This window comes from Pinus tabuliformis, chromosome X (assembly GCF_031772625.1).
Source record: "Pinus tabuliformis cultivar Carrire ecotype Pingquan chromosome X, CPIR1, whole genome shotgun sequence".
NCBI classification, from domain to species: domain Eukaryota; kingdom Viridiplantae; phylum Streptophyta; class Pinopsida; order Pinales; family Pinaceae; genus Pinus; species Pinus tabuliformis.
The window spans coordinates 1,347,159,006-1,347,173,882 of NC_142308.1; the positions used below are offsets into that span (position 1 = coordinate 1,347,159,006).

The 14,877-nt window shown below is 40.1% G+C and overlaps 1 protein-coding gene across 1 annotated transcript in view; it reads left to right on the forward strand.

Annotated features, from left to right (window-relative positions):
• The window catches only part of LOC149145064 (endoribonuclease Dicer homolog 4-like), a 303,060-nt gene that overhangs the window by 239,567 nt on the left and 48,616 nt on the right, over positions 1 to 14,877 (forward strand). The window contains 2 exon segments of the mRNA XM_089448258.1: positions 9,729 to 10,193; positions 10,369 to 10,650. Of these exon segments, the coding sequence (XP_089304384.1) occupies positions 9,729 to 10,193; positions 10,369 to 10,650 (747 nt within the window).

Consider the following 14,877-nt stretch of genomic DNA (forward strand, 5'->3'; position numbering starts at 1 on the left):
GGCCAGGGTAAACTCATGTACCACGATTGCTCCCTCCTACATTCATACACTAAGTGTGAGCTTCCCTCAGTATAGCTACCCTTGTATTGTGGCATGTGGCTTGGAGCCTTCCCTTGATGCCCCACTTCGTTCCATCATTATATCACATGCCACCTGCCATTTAATGGATGTACATTGACATGTCACTCGCCTAAGAGGTTGGAACCACGTAATACAACCCTTGGTTAGCCTTCTTCTTGAACTTGGAGACACCTGTACCTTCTAAAGCCCATTATGGAAGGGCATGCTGTTGATTTTAGGTAGCATAGAATGTGCTCTAGCTCCGAAATTTTGTGGAGGGGCTAGAATACATATGATCTCCAAGACCCAGAAATTGTTTAGAGAAATTCCACCCGAATTGTGAGTTATTAAAATAATTAATTTTTTTAATGGGGCTCATAAGTCTAAACTTAGGAAAATAAAAATATTAATGGATATTAATAAAAATATGGGTGAGAAGCTTCTAAGGGACGAGGATCAAGTCTGTTTTAATCTTAGCTGTTGATTAGGGACTCAATCTCGACCATTGATTCATCAATAGGAAAAGTATAAGAGGAGGCTTGACGGTCAGTTGGAGATACACCAAATGATCAAATTAGTTCGATTTTTATGGGGTGTGGTTTGTTGAGAAAATTGAACTAGTGATCTGAGTTGCAGTGAGAGGGGCATAAGTAGAGATTTGGATCGGAAAGGAGTTCCGAGCCAAAGAGTATGTGATAGAGAGGCAGGAGTAACATTAGAGAGGCAGCGCACTGGCCTACGTAGCCCAGGAAGGGGCTCACGCAGTGCTGATGCAGGTTAGCAGGGTCTCTTGCAGTGGCAGTGTAGAGTATTCGTCAAAAGTCCGAGATTTTGTGAGAGAAGCGAGGTTCTGAGTCGAGAGGGCTGAACAACAGTCTTCCTCCAGCGAATCGATCCAGCAGAAGGGGTGACACAGTGTCCTAGAGGAAAGACGCTGGCCCAAGTAGTGACTGCGCTGGGATTTCATAGTGTTTTCCAGAGTCAGGCACTTAGTGGATTAGTTGTGACTTGGAGAATGAGGTAAACCCTCGTATGTATTTCTTGCTGCCGTGATTTCTCAGAAAGGTTAGCCGGTGTGAGAGGCAACCTGTTGTACTCAGATTCTGCTTGCTTAATAATACAAACCATCTATCTACTGCACAGGTTTTCCCACATTGGGTTTTTCCGGGGACGTGTGGTCCAAAAATACCGGTGTCCCTTGTGTGTTTGTCTCATCTACTGTTTCAGTTTATGATTTGTATGGTAGTGTAGTCTGCAATAGTGTTTTTCATCACTGTTTATAAATTAAGTAACTTGTTAAATGAAATAACAAGTAGGAGATGCTAAACCTGTAACTGTAGTAGGATTTTTGTGTCTAGATTCAGAAATTTTCACATGGTATCAGAGCATTGCAGATCATAGGATACGGAAGCCATCAGTGAGGAGATCCAGCAAATCTGCTACAGAGAGGTAGCTATCCCGAGTGATAGCGCTGTTCCAAAGCCAAAGAACGCAGAGGAAGTGTGACGCAGTGCAGAAAAGGTGACGCAGAGGATCATGTAGTGCCTGCGTCAGCTTTCTAAGCCAGGAGGAGGAGACATAGTAGCTGAGAGGAGCTGATGCAGTGACTATGTCAACTCTTTGGGCTAGTGCAGAGCTTGAAGGGCTCAGATTAGTCAATTGGTGGGGTAGAAGGAGCAGTGAAAATTCGATCTGTGGTGTTGGTGGGACGCTGTTGTTGTTGTTGCAGAGCAATGTCTGTGGAGATGAAGTCGAGGTAGAGGGAGTCACTGCCTTAACAAATTTCTTGCCAAAGAAGTCTAGGTCCCGGTTGCTGAGCAACAACAAAGGAGAATTGGAGAAGGGGTGATTCGATAGTATTTAGCAAGAGGATTTCTGTGAAGGAAATTAGGACTCTAAGGGAGTCTAGAGGGAACTTGTTCCTTAAAGGATTTCTAGCGCCAAAGAAATCCAGATTCGAGTCTTGCTGGGCAACAACGAGAGAGGGAGAAGAGAGCCTGTTCTATACTTGTTTGAGAAGAGATGGCAGTTAATGGACCAAGGGATCAGGACAGATTGGATGGAGCATCCAACTTTGTCATTTAGAAGGCCAAGATTTTGGCAGTCTTGGACAAGAATCACATCAAGGATTATGCCTTGAAAGTGGTGGCTGTGTCGGTCGATGCTGATCCTCTCAAGAAATACGAGGAGGCTCAAGCAAAGGCGAAGTGCATGATCTTGGACGGGGTCAAGGATCATGTGGTCCCACATATTGCTGAAAAGGAAACAACAAGGGAGATGTGGGAGGCCTTGACCACCTTGTATGAGGGAACTTCTGTCCAATGGAAGAAGTTGCTTGAGAACCAACTAAAGATGCAGTAGGGAGAAGAAATCGATCCCTTCCTTCTCATGTTGCAAGGGATTTGAGACCAACTTACTTCTATGGGGTCTACACCAGATCTCGAGTTCATGGTCAAGACTGCCATGAATGCAGTCACTGAACACTAGGAGACCTTTGTCCAGAGCATCTTGGGCAAGGCTTCTCTCCTCAGTTGGGAGGGGATGTGGGCAGCTCTTTGATAGGAAGAGATCAGGCAGTTAATCAAGGCAGGAAGTAGCGGAAAAGGAGTCAGAGTCAGGAAAGAGGAAGCAGAGGATGCAGCGCTTGCAACAGCGGGACAACCAGGGCGGCAGAAGAGGAAAAAGAAAGACATAACCAAAGTCAGATACTTCAGATGTGGGGAATTTACAGGGTAAGTTCCTTAGATAGAACACCAAAGGACACCACTCACAAACAGATCACATATTAGTACACCAGTATTCTTGTTGTGGTTAAAAGTTAAAACCCTCAAAGGGGGAAACAATCCATGACCTGAGCCAACGCGGCCACTTCAGGCAATTTATTAATGTAAAAGAAAGAAAATTTTCATAAGCTTCTCTCATGAACGGTCACCTAACAAATGACCCTCCATGTTCTTTAAATGGAGATCATGGACCAATCAAGTGTTAAGCCACAGATCAAGTGTCGGTAATACCGAGGAGAGAATGAACCATCAGATTACTTCATGTCTAGAACATATCGTGATTGTCAGATTGTAAGTTACAAAAAGTACATACTAAAGAAACACACTTTACCTAGCTATACACTAGACCAAGCTATACTTAATTATTTCCTATGTGTCAGAATATCCTAACAACACCTAGTCCATCTTGCCCAACGGGCTCCACAGTTGCACCATACACTTGCGAGATGTTCCAAGATGCCTCCCTATGCCAATGGAGGGTTTATATCATCACTCCAGTCCTTACAGATGGTTTACAGGCATATTTGATCCATTTGGAGACCCAGGAGGTTGTCCTTGTGCCTCGACACCCACTTGGGAGCACCACAAGTTCTTGATTGGATAACAAGGGGCCAACCCCTTGTCCATTATGTTTGGAGTCCTTTTCTTCATCAAGGCACCCCTTGGACTTCATCAAGCCTCCTCAAAGGCCGAACGATATCACTTTTTTGATCATTCGACCCTCTTGAGAGACTTACCTTTACATTATTGAGCTTTTTGGTGGGCTTGTCACCAAAGGCTTTGTGATTATGCACATTATTTTATTTTAGGGGCTAAATTAGGCCTAATTAGCTAAATCGAATTCATTAGGAAGTGTATAAATAGAGTGTGATGGAATCATTTGATCATCATCACTTGGATTGGATCATTCTCCCTTGTGATATTTTCACTATTCTTTTTGGAGGACAAAATTGGATGGATGGATGAATTTTGATGTTTGGATCTATTTATTTTTAGTCTGGGAGCTTCTGTATTGGCATATGATGATGATTGGATGCACTTGTTCTCGCATGTAAGTGCTCTTTTAATGCTATTTTGTCTTTTTCTTATGTCACATGCATGTCTTTTTCTTATGTTACTTAAAGGCATTGTTTTGATCCAATAAGGTACTAGCCTTTGGGGATGCTAGGGCAAAGTTTGATCTCGGAGTTAAGGTTTGGCTTTTCTCACAACTCCATTGTCGTAATTGCCTCAAATTTGAAGGAGTCCTTGAGGAAACACCAACACAGGAGGAGCTAGGAGATCGAACTTTTCGGAGGGCTACTTCGTGGGGAAAATGATGCCCTAGGTGACCCAACTTGGCTAGACCCAAGAAAAGGTGAAAGAAGTTGGTTTAAGGTGACCACCTTTTGTTACATCAGTGCCTTAGTCTTGGGAGAATGGAGTCTTATGATAAATATGAATGAGGACCTTTTGTTCTTGGTCAAGGAGGCCTCAAGACTACTTCGATAGCCCTCTAGGTCAAAGAGAAGCAATCTTGCAACTTTTATACTTCGATGTGCAAAAGGTGATGGCTTATCAAGATCAATTAGTTGATAGAATTACCCCTAGGAGATTTCGTTCACATTGCATGGCCCATACATTAAGAGATGTTATAATAGAGACAAAATTCCACATTTTAAGTAGTAAATGCATGCAACAATTACCCCTAAGAATAGCGAAAATCCCAGTCCAATGTATATGACAAAGTAAAACAAGAATAACATTAAAAACATGTACTTACATATAATAAAATATATCCAACCATCCACAATTTGACAATAGAGAATCTCCAAGATAAGATAGACCAAATCCACACATCAAAATTCATCAATAAAGCTCCAATTCATTCGTTAAGAAAAAGTGCAAAATTCTCAAGAGAGAGAAGAGATCTAATCCAAAGTGATGATGAGCAAATGAACTCATCTCACTTGTATTTATACACTAAAGAGGAGTTCGAATTAGTCTCCTTGGCCTACACGAGGCCCAAAAATAAGATAATGTCCTAATATCCTAACCTTTGGTGACAAATTCACCAAACTAGCTCACAAATAAAAGAATATGCCTCTTAAGAGGTCAAACGTTGAATAATACATGTCGTAGAGCCCTCTAAGAGGCCTGATGAGGTCCATGAGTTCCATAATGCCTAATGAGGTCCATGGGAAGATATGTTTTTGAGGTCAAGCCCACACATGTGCAAATTGTTAAGGTTGGCCACATCTGGCACATCATCATGTAGGCTCATGAATCCCAAGCGACATGTCACGTCACCCTCAATGATTTATATAAATATAAGTGACCTCCAACCTCATTTGTCACCTCACTCACTCACACATTCTTCTCTGTCCTTCTCTCATTGGTTCGTACAGCTATTGGGCATATCTTTTCTCTCACACATGTGGCAAGGAGGAGAAGTTTTAGGATAGAAGTACAGGGCTGAAAATTTCAGAATTCTCCTGTAGTTAGACCTCCATTGACTTTGACTTTCTGGGCAGAATTTGAGTTTGATCTTTTGGGCAGTTTTCGGTTTGGGCAGGCCGTACTCTCTGACACAGAAATTGAGGAAGTCTGGGTTCATTTAGGACAGACCAATTGCAGACTTTGACCGCAGGCCTCTTCCATGTGTTGACAAGGTTTGACTGCTCGAAAGTAGACTGTTTTGTCAGCTGTTTGACCAGATAAGGAGGCCGAGTTTGACTTCCTTTGACCGAGCTTTAAAGGGGATGTTTTGCTGCTGCGTTGACAATCTTTGACTCTCTGCTTAGGGTAGAATTTGACTGTTGTTGACTGCAGATTTGACAGAGCTTTTGTCGACTATGATTTGGCAAGTCAATTTTGACTTTTGTACTCTCTCTCTTCTGAACTTTGATATAATAGTAAGAACTGATCAAAGGGTTTTCTTGATGTTGAGGTTTTTCCCTGGCATTCACCAAATCTGGCGTCGTCTTGTCTTGGCTTGTCTTCTGCGTTTTATTATTCATGTTCTATCTACAGTTACTGTCAATGTGATTGCTGTTGGAAAACTAAATTGGAAATTGTGATTGGGCTGCTAAAGGACATTGAAGTAATTGTGCTAAGCATAGACCATACCATTGTTAACCAAAATTAACAAATGGGCTATGGGGTTTTATGACCAAAAGTGTGTGCCAAGGTAGCACAACAAATTCTTAAGTGCAATTTTACTTTGGATTAGTGTGACAGGTTTGTGGTGTTGGAACTGCCCCACTAGTATGTAAGCATGCACTAAGTAGCTACTTTTATGCACGCCAAAGTTGGCCATTGCACTGGACATTTTCATTGATGATATTGCACAACTTTGTAGCTTTGATACAATGACCAAATCTTCAACCAATACGTTAATGGGTGGACCTCTCTTTAGCACATATCCTTCAATGATGGACTTAGTCGATCTTTGTATCCATCCAAGATCACGAGGACATGCTATGCAATTGTATTAAGAATGCAGTTCCAATAATGGCAAGTGCAACATGAATCCACCCATATGTAATAGTGATGGGTGCAAACTACAGCAGTGTACAAGTTCTAAATTATGCTGCATTTTTTGGTCATTTTAAAAATGCCCACAATTGGAAAATGTGTGGTGAGTGTCCAAATTCATTATAGGAACATTGAAAGTAACACTCAGTTGATTCAACAACTAGAAAAAAATCCCTTTAGGAAATGGAGATAAATCTGTTGCCTTTTATTTTATTTTGAAGCTAGAAGCTCCCTGAGTAAGTTTTTTGGTGAGCATTCAACTAGAGCAAGAACATTGAAGTGGCAGAATTTATCTGTGTATTTTAAGTGATGCACACACAAACTTGTGCGTGCTTGTGCGTGGAAGCTTGTTAGAAAATATCTTGGTAAACTTGTGCCACCTAAGTCTTCATTTCAGAACTGATTGCAGTGTTGAATTAAGTCTTCTGCCCAACCTTAGGGAATGCACCAATTTTTAATTTCAAGTATACAATATTTTTTTTTTCTCGGCAAAGACTAATTCTATTAGGTGAAATATATAGTACAATCAGGATAAGCAAAAAACCGGCAAACCGGAAATGATGGACCCATCAACCTCGGTTCCGGAAGAAAGAAACAAACTCATAGTCACATCAGAAGACTAGAAATCACAGATTGCCTGATTACCCCATTGGGGCAGAAACTACAACACATTGTTTTTTCCCTTTCCTTTTGCTAACTTTTGTCCAGCCATCTTGGGGGGAGTGGGCTAGGACAACTTGAAGACTGGAATTTTCTTTCAACGGGAGTTCCTTTCCTGATTCTGAGGAGGTCTCATGGGCACGTTTCTGGACTATAGCTGAGTCGAAGGAGCGCCCCACAGTTTTTATGGGTGAATCCATCGGCTGAGGCACCTGTTCCGGTTCTGAATCACTTTCCCCGTCCTCCGAACTTGGAGGGCTGGAGTTTCGAGCTGGCTGCGGAGAACATGGAGCCCAACGCTTGGGTTTGGACTTTGCAAAGTTTCCTTTTTTCGCTCTTGCTGTCAGCGATGGGCAGGAGGACTGAAGGTGCCCTGTTAGGTGACAGTGACGGCATCGGAAGGCAGTATTCTCGTAATCTAGAAACTGTGTCCAGATAGTGTCATTGTTCTTGAGAATGATTTGCTCTGGCAGACCCTTGCTTAGATCTAGCTCTACACAAATTCTGGCATATGTGTAGAGGCCTTGTATTTCCCTCTGATAATCTCCCATCAGAAAGCTGCCCAAAGCATTGCCTATTTGCCTGTATACTTCTGTTCTCCATAGATGTATTGGGAGATTTGGAAGTCTGATCCAAACCGGGGCCTTCGTAATAACAGCAGAGGCTGGGTCAAAGTCTGGGAACCATGGCGTTAGGAAGAGGCCTGCCGTCCCCATGAACCAAGGGCCTTCCTCTAAGGCCGTTTCGTAGTGCTCGAGATTGTCAAACCGCACTATAAAGTACCCTTTTGCACAGAAGTAGATCTTGCAACTGTGTGTCCAGTTGTCATGGATCCAGTCCTGAAGATCTTTTGAGTGTGGCCAAAGCCCATTGAATCTGCATATGATGGCCCTTTCAGCGAACTTTTGGGTTTCGTCTGCTAGCTCAGGGTAGGAGACCTCAACCGAGGGAACCTCCTCCACTTTGTCAACCAGGAAAGGCTTGGGTAAAGCCTGAGCTGTTGGCTCTGTCTTGTCAGGCTTATTAGCATGGACTGCATCTTTATATGAGAAAACTTTAGCTGAGGATGGCTCTCCAGCAGCTCCACCTCTCAAACGAAGGGTCAAAATAATAGTTGCATCTTTCTTAATGCCGTAAAAAGAAATGGGGTAGAGATCCTCAAGTTGTTTACCTTCGTGGAGAAGCCGTTGCGCTGCAGAGGGGATACCCAGCTTGTTATTCAGTGTCTGCTTAAGATGCTGCACTAGATCCATCTGGCTTACCCATAGTAACAGAGTTTTGCCTGTAATGGGCTTGACTTGTATCTGGAATGATGAGGAGGGAGCCGAAAGCCCCTTTCCCCTGTAGATCTGAGGAGAGGGCCGACGAATGCATTGATTGATGCAGCCATTCTGTACAGGCCCTTCTTTCCTGCGCGCCACGGCCTGAGGAAAAATAACTAAGGGATCTGTATTGATAATCTTGGTCTCTGCTCCGTGAATCCGACGAGGGCTGTGTGAAGGCGTTGTGGAAGCAGGGGATCGGGACCAGGCTGCCTTAGATCTCTCAGCCGAGAGTTCTGCGAGTGCTTTTGTGCCTGCTGCGCCGTCAAGCCAAGTGTGACCGTCTTGCCATCTTGCAGCGGAATGGACGTTTCTGGTTCTCAGCCTAGATCTCTCGAGTCTCTTCGTTGCCTGGAGGATCAGAGCCCTGCCGGCAGCCGAGGGCTTGGAGGCGGCGAAACTGGTGTTCATCTTGGAGCCGAACGAGCGAACCCTAGCTTTTTTTACTCCTCAACTCTACTGTAACTTATTACAATCTCCAAGCCTTTTCCAAGTATACAATATTGCTGCAACTGTTCAAATCATTTATGGTGTTATGACATTAATGTAATATGGTTAGCCTATCATAAATTGTGGAATTATCAAGTACTTATAACTGAGAACTAGACGTTTTTCCTTGACTGTTAGTATATATTTATGTTATTTAATAAATAGGACATCAACGTATTGTCTTGAGTTAGAGAAGAAAATTTGTATTCCGGCAGCCCCAACTGTGTTCCATGGGCTGACAGGGAAAGATTTCATTCACTTGGTCATTATTAAAAGAGCCTGAACGTTCAAAGTTTCTTGTGTATATATGGCCTCTAAAACTGTATGATTGAGTGTCCTGTAGTGCATATGCTTTGCATGATATTTAGTTACTAGTATGACAAAAATGCTTGACTATCATATAAAACAGCCTACATAAGTGGTTCCATAGTGTTGTGGATGCCTCACGCAAAAAGGCAAATGCAAACCCATGAGCTGACAGGGAAAGATTTCATCTACTTGGTCATTATTAAAAGAGCCTGAACGTTCAAAGTTTCTTGTGTATATAATATATATGGTCTCTAAAGTTATACAATTGAGGGTCCTGTAGTGCATATGCTTTGCATGATATTTAGTTACTAGTATGACACAAATGCTTGACTATTATATAAACAGCCTATATAAGTGGTTCAATAGTGTTGTGGATGCCTTACGCAAAAAAGGAAAACGTAATCTATTCTAGGGCCTAAACCAATATATTCACTGTTATTTTTGTTAAATATCAATATCTTTGTTAACTGTTTATTGATCGGTAAATTTAACAATCTGAACAGGTTTATTGATCAGTAATTCCTAACTATCTTCCTCTGTGGATTTGCATGTCTAATACTGATGCAGAGATTCATTGTTGATATTACAGGCATTTATCCGAGATGAGTATTTTGATCTAAAGCAGTATTTTGCTCTTGGTCGCCCCTGCAAAAATGTTTGTACTCCAGATGTGGAGAAGACAATTCACTATTTTGAAGGAGATAATGCAATGGCAGAAATGGATTCTTTGAGTGTAAAGTGCACGAAACGGCATCACTTGTTACATATGAAGACAATTGCAGATGTAGTGGAGGCTTTGATTGGAGCATACTTAGTAGACAGTGGCTTTCCAGCAGCTTTGGCATTTCTAAAGTGGATGGGAATAGAAATTGATTTTGATGCTTCTCTCGTAGGAGAAGCTTGCTTACAAAGTAGGAATAATTTATCGCTCATTAAATGCATTGACATTGATGAGTTGGAAAGGTTGCTAGGATACAATTTTATTCATAAAGGTCTGCTCCTGGAGGCATTCGCACATCCTTCATTTAATGAACATAATGGAGGGTGTTATCAGGTTAGTTTCTCATGAAGAGTATACATAGTGCTTCGAGGCTTTCCCTTACTGTGGCAGTCTTTAATAATAACTATATTGGGAATTTTTCTCATTGCCATTGTTTACTTAATATCTTTTGCAGCAGCAGTAAATCTTTTTTGTAGTTCTGATTGCTATGTTCATTTCCTTTTTTCAGCGACTTGAATTCCTTGGAGATGCTGTGCTGGATTACATTATAACTTCTTACTTGTATTCGGTCTATCCAGACATGAAGCCGGGCTATTTGACAGACATGAGATCAATGACTGTCAACAACGAGTCTTTCGCTTCTGTGGCAGTTCGCCATGGTCTATATATGTATCTTATTCAGAAGTCAGATAGTCTTTCTTCTGCAGTTAGAAAGTATGTGGATTTCACGAAGTCTTTACTTACCACAGACAGAGATTCATATGATGAGCCTGAACCAAAATGTCCTAAGGTCTCTCTCTCTCTCTCTCTCATGCACACATGTTCATTCAATTTCACACAAACACACTCATGAAGATGGTGCCATTCACCTCATCACTGCAGGCTGTACTGAAAAGCTCTATCTGTTCATTATAATTGAAATTGGTCTCTTCTATCAATTTTATAGGTGTTATCAATTCTAGAATTTTATCAAGTCCAGAGATCAAGGCAGAGAATATGCACGGAAATGCAGATATATATTCATATTCAGTAATCAAATGATAGATTGATGACGTTGAGTTTAATGTCATGTATGTAAATGCACATAGGTGCAGTAAGTCATGCCTTCTGGTAAAATTGGTGATTTATCACAGTTACAATTATCAATAATAAATGTTTATTATGATTTGTTGACTTTATGACATAATGATTATTATGTTACAATGTTATACATTAGGTATATTACAAGCCTTCCACCCTAAACTTATTTTCCTTAAAAGCATGAAAAGGAGGGAGTTGATGTTAATTTGTCCGGCTCAAAAAAATGCACCTCATCTAGTAGGCTCAGCCACTTGCCAATATACTCTTGGTACCATCTTGGGTCATGGAAGTGTGTTGGTAGGATCTTTTAAAGTTTCTGCAAAATTATTAAATAGTGAGAGTTGATTGATTCTAGGTGGTGAGTGTCATTTTTATTTAGGGTGATGTGGATTCTAGTAAGTTGATTGATTAATATGATGGCTCTTATGATTATGTTGATGATAATGCATCCTTGCAACTTGCTTCTTGTTCTTGATTTTTGGACTCTTGCCATCAGATACACTTTTAATGATTTTTTAGTTGATGAAACTGTCAATAGCAACATTATGATCTTTTATTTTGATTGGTTTTGTATATGTTCCTTTCCATGGTTTGTTAGCATCGTGTTACCTCCCCAACTTGCACTCAATGATAGAAGCTCTAATCTACAAGGTGCAAAATGAGAGGGAACTACTAGTATTGACACTAAAGCAAAATCTGGCACCTTAATGCAAAGCCTCACTAGGTGACCTAGAAAAGGTGCAACAATGGGAGTGTTACGACTGTCACTTCTGCAACTACTATGTTCGTTTTAGTAATGGACACAATCCAACACAAGGGAGACTTCCCTACTAGATCTTAAGGATCAAATAACCCAATCAACTTAAGCTAAGTTTCCCCCAAGGGTTATACAATGATTTCCTCCAAAGGATAAAGATAGGAATTTAGGGTTTTAGGTGGATTCAAGACTAATTGCCAAATTTGGGTTCCTATGGCTCTTTTAGAGGCTCAAATCAACCAATAAAGGTTCAAGATAGGTTTCCAAGCACACACAATCAACAAATTACACTTGGTTATCATAAACTAGCTTGAAAAGTTATAAATTGCAGCAATGTAACAGTTTTTGATAGTAGCAAATCTAGCCCCAGAAATAATGATAATAAAGTGTAAAACAATGGCTAAGATAGAGTACATTAGAGACTAAATAACAACAAATTTCAGTGCTTTTAAGTCATATAAAATAAATAAAGCCTTGACATTAGCCCTAATTAATCACTGAAAAATGCACATAAAATGTAACTTTTACTTATCCAATGCATTCCAAACATTTCCTAACCCTAGGACATTAACCTCCAAGTCAATAAATGTTGAGAATATAAGACGTTTCTGTAAATAAGCCCTAATATACTCAAACAATAAAAACGGTTTTGAGAGTATAATTTATTGTCAAAAGAGAGCAAGGACTAGTGCCTTTTCAATCTAGGGCTAATGGCATCTATGAATAGACAAACTTAGGGAAGTTATGGAGTAGGTACAAGACTAAAAAGGATTAAGGTATGTTAACCTACTTATCCTAGGGTTTAGAGTTAGGACTGTCAATTTCCAAAGATGAATTAAGTGAAGAAGCTAACATGCTACGTCCTCAAAAACTTGGAAGAAGGCTTTGTTTAGGGATGCTGATGAAACAAATACTATGCTAACATGCTTAATAGTTGATTACATTCATCCAATAAAACACTAACCAAGCTAAAACAAGTCAGCTTACTAGATTTATCATGCATTCATCCAAGTTTCACCATAATCATCCATGATAAGAGATCAAATCCACATCAATGAAGTTCCCAAGAAAGTTTCTCAATTAGTGCTCCATATAGAACTAGAGAAAAGAGTAGTAATCCAAGAGATGAATGTTTCTCATGTTGTGCAATCATCTAAATGAACAAAGAACTTCCGTTTATATACCAGGGAAACAATGCACTTAAGTTAAAGTTAGGATTAAAGACTTTAAAACATACAAATCCTTGATACAAGGTGGATAGGTCATCAAGTCGACCCCCAAAATAGCGCCAAGTAACAATGATATAGTAATAAAAGATGAAAGTTTCGCTTGAAAAGGAGACAATTGCGAGTGTAGAGGCCCTAAAAAGCTGACATCATCCTCAAAACTTAAAGACATGTCTCTCCATCAAAAGGTACAATGAATAGTCCAAGGGGCAGCATGTCTTATCATCAAAAGGTGTCCTCTTAATCCCAACATTCTCCTCCTCAAGCCCCACATTATGCAATAGTGTACCACATCATTATATAGGAGCAATGTTCTAGCTCTTGTGGGTAACATAGAATGTTCTCGAGGTAGAGGAGTGCCTCTAGATGCATCCAAGTCATCATCAAGCCCAATGCTTATCATCAAATGTGCAATGTCCATTGTGAAGTGGAAGGTCCCCCAAAGGGTGTACAATCATCGTCCATGAAGTGTAGGAGAAGCATCATCAACATCCTCCAGACCATGACCATGTCTGAATCATCATCAAGTACATCCAAATCATCATCAAGTACAAGCTCATGGAATCAAGTACGATCAACTAGTGTGGACACAGTAGTCATTGAAGCATAAAATATGGACCATATTCAATGATAAAGTTATACAAGTATATCATAAAAAATATCTTCTTCAAAATTCAAACTAGCTTAAAACCTTATACAAGGTTCTAGATTTAGGTATGGGAGGGTAATCAAATGCCTCTATTAGGGGCTCCTAACCCTATTGGGAGGAATAGTTCCTGGGTTGGCCCTTTGATCAATAGGTGTGAGTGATAAGTGATATGTAATGGGGTGTACTTATTAAGAGTTGTCATAGTCTTGTACTATGTCACCTAGTTCGAATTCAAAACCATGTTTGATGACCTTGAAGTTCAATACAAATTCGACAGTGAATTTTTGTAGTAAAAGTCAACATTAAATTCGACATAGTAAGAAATTTAACAATATATATATAATAAATGAAAATATATGTAACTAAACACATGATAGAAATGAAATTAGCATACTAACATGATTAAACAGATATTTCAAAATCAAAATCACATCATCTTCTTTAAAATTAAAAAATTGTTCATGAAACATAACATCAAAAACATAAACTTAAGTTTCAAAAATATTACAAAATTCAACGTCTAAAAGAAATAGAACTAGAACACATGTTTTATTCTTGATGTTCCTATGGACTACTTGTTGCATCAAAACCTCTATATCATTAAGAGCACTAGAGGCAGTGAAACCATTAGAATCATGGTCATTAGATTCAACACTGGATGCAAGGCTAATTCTATCATTCTCAATGTCAAAATCATCGTCATCTACTAATGCATCTAGAATGGGCTTGAAGCATGGAGTAGAAGAATTGGATGAATCTTCAGCAACATTGTTGAAGGCCAATTGCAAATTATTGTGAACATAAACAAGATCTTCCAATCTTCCAGATAACAATTTGTTTCTTTTCTTGGAATGAATGTGCTCGAAGGCACTCCAATTCCTTTGACATGTTGATGCACTTGATCCCTGTCACAAGACACAAATTGTAAACCTTTCCAATTCTGGGCCCTCAATGCATAAAGCTCCCACCATACTGCTATAGCACTTTCAACCCTATTATATTTTGCTACCTTGGTTCCAAATATCCCTTCTTCTAACCTATATGCTCGTAGCTATGATCTAATCAAAGCTGCAATTGATGGATCTGGATTTAGCCTTTCAATAGCTTCATAAATTCCACAAGGTCGGCCAGCAAGCAAAACAGGCATTGAAACCCCTAGCTCATCGTCAACGTTGCATATAAAAGGAGGAGACCTTAAGTCATTTTATCATTATATCATCTTCACTCATCTCTCTCTCCTCACTTGATTGGGTATGCAAAGCTGGCAGCTGTCTCTCAGACATGCGGAGGAAAGGAGGACATTTT